The 9,482-nt window shown below is 46.9% G+C and overlaps 1 protein-coding gene across 1 annotated transcript; it reads right to left on the minus strand.

The window, feature by feature from the left end:
* Positions 1-3,337: 3,337 nt before the first annotated feature.
* On the minus strand, positions 3,338-8,366 carry LOC134524636 (keratin, type I cytoskeletal 13-like). The gene is made up of 8 exons (XM_063354825.1): positions 7,782-8,366; positions 6,717-6,799; positions 5,996-6,152; positions 5,582-5,743; positions 5,009-5,134; positions 4,661-4,887; positions 4,199-4,341; positions 3,338-3,421 (listed from the first exon to the last, which is right to left on the minus strand). The coding sequence occupies exons 1-8, from the start codon at positions 8,364-8,366 to the stop codon at positions 3,396-3,398; spliced, it is 1,509 nt and encodes a 502-aa protein (XP_063210895.1). The 3' UTR covers positions 3,338-3,395.
* Between the last annotated feature and the right edge of the window lie 1,116 nt (positions 8,367-9,482).

Consider the following 9,482-nt stretch of genomic DNA (forward strand, 5'->3'; position numbering starts at 1 on the left):
GCATATGATTCTTCAGGAGTTTCCCAAGAGCTGTCTGCAGCAAGCACCTTTTCTGCGTGAGCACGCATTCCTTCCTCTGCTCCACAGTTATCATTTAGCACATCAGAATAATACAGGCAGAAACACGGAATGACTTACTCCTTTGTGGGAGTGGAGGATGTCTACATGCCTATTGCGGTAATTATTGCAGAGGGCAGAGAGGATGGCTCCTGCTCTTCTGAGATACATCGGTCCCCTGGGGGCCTGGAGCTTTATCCATTAGACCCACCTCTTTCTGCTGTGGGCCATCGGCCGGTGCCTTTGCCCAGGATCCTTCAGTGGCACACGCTTGCCCTCTTTCTTGCTATTTTTCCTTTTTGTCTTCAGGAAATGGGTGCACTAATTAAGCTCAGATAAAATTAAATAATTGTTCTGAAGACCTTAAAAAAATAAATTAAGCTTTCCCTACTATTTTCATTCAGTTATTTCAACTCATAAATTTCCTGGGTCTGTCTCATTAGCACAAAGAAATATGGAAATCTCATGGAAATGTAGTTTCCAGCCCAAGGTTTTCAGCTCCATAATTTGAAGCTCCTTAATATATGGGTTGTTTCCAGGGTGTTTTCTGCTGGGGAACTGTTTATCACAAGCTGCCTTCTCATGAGCTGCTTTCCAGACGCATCCCAACTTGTAGGTGCACAAACAACATCACAGCGTCTCAGGAGCTGAGTCTGTACCCCCCCCGGGGGCTTTCCAGAGGCATATTCACAAAGTCTGGATCATTAGAGTCTTTCTGGCCATGTCATTAGGTCTCTTTCACCTCTCAGGAATTTAGGCCAGCTCCTTTGTGAAAGTGCCTGCTTTGCACCTGCCGGACCTGGTGGGAAGGGTGGGAAGCCTTTGATATGGATAGAGGGAATGTGGTGGAGCGCTAGATGTCAGTAGCAGTTCGCAAGAGAAGGAGACTAGCCCAGGCCTGGTGGGAATCAGCTGGGGCTGCCAGAGGAAAGCGGCAAGCTCTTCTATACTGTAGGTAGCCTGGAGTTTCCAGAGGACTGAAAACTGGAAGTGCGTCAGTAGAGTATATATTTATATTTTTAGAAATGCGAGTGCGAGGACTCGTAGGTTGGGAAGCATTAAGGCCAGGAAGGGCAGCGGTGGGTTATCTTACATCTTGCTTTGCACTGAACAAGGCAGGAGGAGACAATGGAAATGAAAGACTTGCTTTCTGACTTTCTCAGCCAGAGCTCTGAGAACAACTGGGATACACACAGAGGAGTCCAACCGATGGAAATTTGCCATTATACCATGATACATATCTCTTTTTGATTTCTTGTGAAGTGCTGGCTTTACACGTCTACTGGGAGATTTCTGCATCAAGTCTGGCACTTTCTGTAGGGCTGGAACTGATGTTTAAAGGCGATTTGATTTAGTCTTGGTTTAAAAACATCTACTTACTCTTCTGAGTCATTATTGCAGTTCTTCCAGTGTTCCATTTTCTTATGGTGCTCTAGCCCCTGGATACTATTGGGTTTAATGTCTGGTAGATAAAATAAAAGAAATACCACTGAGACATCTGCTCTCCATGGTCTTTTACAGCAGAAGGGCACCTTTCACCTGCTCCCTCATACGCTAATGACTGAGATTCTTCAGACACTTGCTACCTACAGGCCTTGGAGATGCTGCTTTCCTGGAAGGTTCCAGGTTGTGTTAAGTCTATTTCTGTAGCAACAGAGAAATTGGTGTCTATATAAAAGAACTGATGCTAGAAAAGTGTGCCACACTATAGTGTATAGATGGTCCTGAAATGTTTTGGTCTTGTACCCTTTCTCCTCCTCCCCCAAGGCTGGCTGTTCCACAGCCTCCAGCTTTTGACAGAAAAGGAATAACCAGGAGTTTGGCTTTGCCAGGTCGTCTCATAAATTAATATGACTCTTTCTGTAACAGCCGCATCGCAGCGTACCGGTGCTGCTGGTTTAGCTGTGAACCTGCAGGGTGGAGTGGGCACGTGAAACCGGTCACTGCTTGGTTTTCTGGATGAACAGACCATTTAATTGGCAAAACACCCTCCAGCTCATAACGACTTTTAACTGAAAATTCTCCAAAGCCGGGATGACTCTGCAAGCTCAGTGTGGCCCATTCCCATGGCTGCACCCCCAGAAGAGCTCCAGGGCCCTGAGTTACCAAAGTGCTGCCCTGGCGTCTCTGGGCAGGTCAGTGTCAGGACGCACAGACACTACCCCGCCAGCCCGCGCTGACTCTGCATCAGCTGCGTGGCTGCTCTTCGAGGCCCCAGGGAGGGAGTGGTCTTTGCCTTGCGTGTGAGGGTTAAGACATAATGGCTCTGTGTCTCCAAAGGCCCTGGATGGCTTTTTTGTCCATTGTATTCTCTGTTGCACTGCACTTTTTCAGCTCCCATTCTGCCCTCCCCAGCTTTCCCAAGAAGGTATGTCTAATGTGAGGATGATGTTTCAACAGTTCCTGATGCTCAGGTTAAACTCTGAAATAGAAGGATGACCAGTAAATGACTCAGTCACTATGTGAAAATAGATAGCAAGGAAACCTTTTGCCTACAGTCCTTTTCCCAATGGGAAGATTCCTATAAAACGTAAGGGATAGGTCGGAATATAAGCCATGTCAGCAGAAACTGAATCCATGGTGGAGGCCAAGATTTGCTCTTCGACCTAATCACAGTCCCCAGGCTGGACGATGAGGTATGAGAGGACACAGCCCACGTGTGTCAGCACTAGACTGGGACCGAGGCAATCTGCCTCCAGATGTTCCATCACTGACCTTCAAAATATTTCTAAAAGTGTGTTTTAGCACACTGTTCTGTGGGAAGCACACCAGCATCTGCCTGATTAGGCTGTCTGTGTACATCATGGAGGATGTCATGCAATGGGCAACGTACGCTACAGGCTTCCACAGAGAGGAGGTGGACAAGACCTGCAAGGTGAGGGAGGCCGTTCTCTGGCTCCCACTGGCAAAGCACCTTTGTTCCCAGTGGAGTATGATCCTGACCAGTTTAGGTGATCCTTGTGCATGGATCAGCACCTGGTTTTCTAAAGGAACTCAGTTTCCAGACACAGGTTTCTTGATTGCATCAGGCAGAAGCAAAGTTTTATTAGAGACACTTTTTCACCAGCAGGTACATTAATGATCATACTACTGGCTTACTCCAGCAATAGTCATGGTGGTTGGGCACACGCAGGATACAGACTGGAAAAAGCAAGTAGCAAAATAAAGCAGAATGTGGCCCAACGCTCTGCGTATCCCTCTGACACATTGCTTAGCATTGCTGAGTAATACAGAAGAGCACGCTCCTCGCCCTTTGCAGAGGCATAGGGTAAATACTCTCTCTCTTCATCCATGGCTCTGCTTCAGGGTTCTCTTGTTGGATATTCTCGTTTCTCTGCTTAATCACAAATCCTTCTGCAAGGCACTGGAGAGATCAAAGGAAGAATTACTTCGTTTATAGCAAAAATAGTTTCTTTCCCACACTGTCATTGTATACATGTGATCATTTCATGAGCCAATTCAATTAAAATTTCAGATAAATACCGTCCCTTCCTGGAAAGGTCTGATTGTTGCCTGCCAGTCCGGCAGATGGGATTTGTAGCTGGCTTGAGCATGGTTTGCCCTTTTACATAAAAATGCCAAATGGTGGAAGCTGCAGACATTGCACCGGCAGCAATCTGGGTGGGGAACGCACCGGGGTCCCTGCCAGAAGAGTGCCCCTGCGCACACTCATTCTCCTGCACCAACTGTCGCCATATTTCTTTCTTTCTTCAGTTTGGCTGGAAGCTTCCTCCTGAAATAGTACTGGGAGTTTCCTGCCAGTATTCCTATGATTCCTGTTTTTTTTTCTGATTTCTGGGCACTCTGCTTTCTCCTGCTATTTCCTTTGTCCCAGATTTCATGTCAGTCCTTTCCCCATGTTCTCCATGGCTTGCCTGCCTGCTGACTCTCTCCTTCTCCTTTCTGTTCCCTCTTCCCCCTCTTCCCCTTTTGCAGTTCTCATGCTTCCTAGCAGAGCCACAGCTTCCCGAGAGCACTCGTAGCCACTCCTCTGTGGCCTCCCATCATGTATTTCCCAGTAGCCTCATAATAAAAGTTTCCAATAGCGCCTGTAAGCTGGGTGGGAAAGATCTTTGTTGCTGCCTGTCCTTGTTGCGTTAGAGTGGACTGTGGAAATCGTGTAGGGTGCTGGAGTTCTTACCTTGTATCTCCGCAGCTGCACAGGATGGCATCTGGGAAGACGAAGTGTAAGTGTGGCTTGTTCTAATGATACCTCCTCCTCCTATTCCACTTGTTCTTGCAACTCCTCCTAGACCCGAAGACTGACCAATTCCTCCTTGCTGACTAAGGAGACAGGAAAATAACATTTTAGTGAAGGAAATGATAGATAGGTAAACTAGAACTGCTTTCTTCATTGTCTCAATCGGTTTTCATTTTTCACAAAAAGTGGAAGAATATTGCAGTGACTTTTCTTCTTGTGGCAATGGCGGGCACAGGGTGGGGAAGCAAATTGTCACCATCGATTACAAGGCAGCTTGAATAGACGAGTGAGGGTGAAGGAGCTGTGCAGGGCCTCCACCTATTGCTCACTTTGCTTTTAGGTTAAAATACCCCAGACACAGGTATTTTATTGTATCATTTGGTGCGTCTCAAGCCTACTTACATGAGGTCCTGCTGTCCACCCTCCAGCAGGCAGCGGTACGTGTGGATCTCCTGCTCCAGACGGCATTTGACGTCCAGCAGGATCTTGTACTCTTGGTTCTGGCACTCCATCTCTGCACGCAGATCAGCCAGCTGCTGCTCCACGCATGTGATCTGGGTCTGGAGCTCAGCAAGGTGGTTGTTGTAGCGACACTCTGTCTCAGCCAGCGAGGACTCCAGGTTGTCCCTCTGAGGAGTGACATGTGGCACAATGCAAATACAGGCAAGAGAAACCCTGCATTTAAGCTGCGAATTCTTACACGAGAGCACAACTGTGAGACAGCGGAGCTTTACACCAGCTCACACCCACCTGGCTGAGCTGAGCCTGGAGATCGATTTCCAGGGCTTGCAATTGGCGTCTCAGTTCGGTGACTTGATTGTTGCACGTTTCTACCTCCTGACCGCTTGTAATAACCTCCCGATTCACCTCCTCAATCTGAAAATCACCAGTCCGGAATAAAGATGTTCAGGGAATGTTTAATGTAAGTCAGATTAAGTATAAAGAAAAGGGCAGAGAAGCTAGCGAAAAACATGAAATGAGAAAGGTCTGGGTGACCTCTCTCATCCTAATGGAGTGTAAACCATGCTCGTCATTCCTCTTGCTCTTCTAATAGTCCAGTTCCTCTCACTGCTTACTGCTTTGTAAAGAGTTCCTGCCCCAAGTCTCGCTAACATGCAGCAATTCCTGTCACTCCATGAAAGGACGCAGAGCGGCAGTATGCCCTATGTCACTTGGTCACTTTAAACCACTGCTAAATGGTTTAGCAAGCTAAACCAGCAGCTAAATGCTGTTACAGTAGGTTGTGTGGTTCTGATGTGTAATAAATTACTGTGGAACTGTGGTGTTAGGCAGGCAAAATGAGAACTGCATGAATTTGCTCACCTTGCACTCATACCAATCCTCAACTTCTTTGCGATTACGTTCAATCAGCGTTTCATACTGGCACCTCATCTCCTCCAGGATCTTTCTGAGGTCTGGGCCAGGGCAGGCGTTGACCTCCACGCTCACATCTCCAGTCGATTGTTTCCTCAGACAGCTCATTTCCTGAAAACACCACCCAGATCGTGTCATTTTTTAAAAAGAAGGAAAAAACCGAGGGAGCTAAGTGCCCCTGTTGGGAAGAGCAGAGCCCCTGGCAGAGCCCCTCTCTGCTGGACGTTCAGAGCTCTGAGTTCACATGAATAGTCTCACCAACCACTGGCCCCTCTGCAGGCAGCACCCCAGGGGTGGGGACCACGGAGGGTGATGGATCCTGTGTGAATTAAGGCTTTTGAGGCGAGAGGGGCAGGACCCTACCTCCTCGTGGTTCTTCTTCAGGCAGCAGAGCTCCTCCCGCAGCGACTCCAGCTGTGCCTCCAGGTCAGACCTGCAGAGCGTCAGCTGGTCCAGGACTTGGCGTAAGCCATTAATGTCAGCCTCCACGCTCTGGCGCAGGGCCAGCTCCGTCTCGTACCTGAGGGTGAGAAAGAAAGCAAGAAAGAGGAGTCAGTGTCTGACACCACTGTTTGTTCTTTTTTCATTTGGCCATCCATCTTTCTTACAGTACTTTCCTAACTACCTTCGCAGGATGCTAGGAAAAGCGGTCTGCGGCTTGCTCTGTCAAATCTGCCCTCAGTCTGCCTTCTCTGGAGCTTTTCCACTGGGGCGGAGGTGTCACTCACCACGTTCCTGCGCTCCAACAGGAAAAAGCAAAGGCTTCCCCTTTGAAAGACACCACGTGCCAGAACGGGAGCTCAGGTGAGCCCACGCTGCTCCCTGTCTGCGGATCCCTTCTGCTTTCTGAAGAACTCTAATCTCCACCCAAAAATATCTTCTTGTCCTAAACTTTCCATTCTGGAACTTCCACTAATTAAGGCAGCTCTGGAGGCAGTGGATGGAAGAGCTTTTCTGCACAGCCTCCAGCCCGTCCTGACTAGCAGGACCCAGGAGACCCGTCTGAGAGCTCCTTCTCCCCAGCTCTGCGAGGGGGAGCGCAGTGACAGAGGGAGGGGACAGCTGTGTGCCATGGGGTACTCACTTCACTCGGAAGTCGTCGGCTGTCATCCTGCTGTTGTCGATGTTCAAAATGATCTTGTTGTTGTCTATGGTTGCACAGACGATCTGGAAAAAGAACATTCACCCCTGAAGTCTCTCCCCTGTATCCTCAGGCTCAAGTGTACCCACTGACTGGCGCTGCCAGACCCAACCTTTTTCTCTCTCTATTTTTTTTAAATATTAGCTAGCAGATGTGGGGGAGTGGAGGAGCGCGGTAGTCACAGGGCTGAGTGTTCAGTGAAGTACGGTGAAGGCATTAAAATGCTAAAATACGTGGTTCAGATGCAGACAGTCAGGGAGGTATAATTAGCGTTGTCCAGCAGCAGCCACAATCCACCTAACCTTTTACATCTAAATCTTACTTTCACGGATAAGAGATGTAAAAGCTTTGTTTCGAGACTTAATTATAAGTCTGTCTCATCCTGTCTGTTTCCTGGATTCTTTTCGCTTTACTCTTCTTCTTTGTGCATTGACATCCTAGGATTTTTGCCAAACACACTTTGCAAACAAATGTTTTTGATTTTAAATTGCATACTCAAAATGTGTTATGGCAATGCTCTCTTTGTTCTTATTTTTAATTAGATGTCCTATATTTCCCAATTCTGTATGAAAGAGTAAACTTGTAAAAAAAGGAAATAGCATTCAACTGGAATTCTGCAAGACTGGTGACAGAATAAAATAGATTCAGGCAAATTAATGTGATCCATTATTTATTTCTCTTTTAGTTGCTTTCTTGGCATATATCTGTTTAAACTCCTTGGCACAAACCTAATTCAGAAAGAATTCTGAGCCAATCCAGACGTATTCCATAAACATAACATTTTCCCCTTCAAATACATCTGATGAATAAAAGCGATGGAAACAGTCCAAAGATGCAAGGTTTTTACCTTTGAGCTCTAGGGCTTTCTGCAGGTAGTTTGCTTAATGGCTGTTTATGAAAAGCACCAGACACCAACGAAATGTTACTCCTGATAAAACTGCATTCAGTTGTGAACCAACACCGTGGGAGAAGCTTACAGGGGAGAAAGCAGCTGAGAAATGATGTTACCTGATTTTGAAGATCTTCTATTTCTTTGTAATAGCAGCTGTAGTCCCGTGGCTCACAAAAAGGGCCCTGCTTGGCATACCACTCCCTGATTCTGCACTCCAGGTCAGCATTTTCTTGTTCCAGGCACCTCACCTTGTCCAGGTAAGAAGCCAGGCGGTCGTTAAGGTTCTGCATGGTGACCTTTTCATCACCGGAAAGAAGAATGCCATCACCAGCAAAACCACCTCCAACTACCCCTCCACCAAGACCAATACCAAGGCCACCTCCAATGCCACCGCCAAAGCGAGCACTGCCACCGCTGAATCCAATGCCTGAACATCCTCCGAGGACAGCGGCTCCTAAGCCACCTCCATAGTTTCCACCAACCAAACTGCCAGTGCTCAGTCCTCCTCCGTAATTCACACCACCACAGTAGCTTCTACCAGAAAACCCTCGGCTACCACCTATCCCGCAAGTCGTGTATCTTCCAGAAGAGACTGAGGAGATCCGTGCTCCTCCACCACCACCACCGCCACCAATAACACAGCTGCCACCGCTGGTCCTGCCCCTGAGAGAGCCAGTTGTCTGCTTAATACTACAACTCATTTTGAGGACAGCTGCAGATCCAACCCAAAGCCCAAAGCAAGATGCACAGCTTGATATTGAATCAGACTGCAGGTTGGTTGTTGCCGCAGATCTCTATTTATACCTTCCAAAGGGGGTGTCACCTATAGGGTGTTTCTTCTTCCCACGGGGCTGGCTAGTCTTGCTGTTTATGCCAAGAATAAATAGCCCATAGGCAGTTTCCCTCTAGAAATCCCAGTTCACAAGGAAGATACTTTACATGTCAGCAGCTTATTCCAAAAAGTAAAATAATGTTTTATGAGTCATCAGCTTTTTGTATGATGCAAACTTTACAACAAGTCAAGAAAAAAATTTGCCCTAGATTATGTACAAAGAAGAAACATTGGTATTTATAACATCAAAGTGCCTTTTATCTTTTATTAATTTGTATTTATTTTATTCTTAGTCCAATAAACATTTTTATATCACATGCTATGGTAGAGTCTGTGGAACAAAAATGGGAAATTAATATAAATTCTCACTTCTGAAAAGTGTGACTATTAGTGACCGTAGGTGTGAAAAGACCAGGGATGTCGTGGTGTAGATGTCTGTCACCTGGCACAATGCAGGCAGTCGGTCTAATACATGCTTTACTGTGAAATTTCATAAATCACTGAGGTAAGTTCCCCGTGGCTTATGTTTCTCTGGTCGTGCAAACACAAGAAGACAACGTGCTCCCAGTCTGCAGAGATCAGGACTGTTAAATGCTGGAAGTCCCTGGTTGTCTCTGTGCCTAGATGTTACACAGACTTGATGGAAGCTGAAGCGTATGAAGTACCTCTCTGAAGTTATTTTTCAATTACTCTAATTGCTGTCCATGCCGCCTCAATTTGTGGTGATCGTAGATAAAGAGATGACAGGAAAGGGAGTATCCATGGGCGATATATCTAGTTCCCTGGATGGACCGAGATGTGATCCCGCAGGTCTTTCCCATTACCAAGATTGTACTGAGCACAAAATAAGAAGGAGAAAAGCTTTCTGCATTTCTTAACTGAGTTTGTCAGAGTAGTAGCAGGCTTTGGCACAGCCTCGCTAGTCATGGGAGCACCATCTCCAAAACCAGGCGAGCAACAGCCAAAGGAGCGTTCGGAGAACTCG

This window comes from Chroicocephalus ridibundus, chromosome 17, assembly GCF_963924245.1.
Source record: "Chroicocephalus ridibundus chromosome 17, bChrRid1.1, whole genome shotgun sequence".
In the NCBI taxonomy this organism is placed as follows: Eukaryota; Metazoa; Chordata; class Aves; order Charadriiformes; family Laridae; genus Chroicocephalus; species Chroicocephalus ridibundus.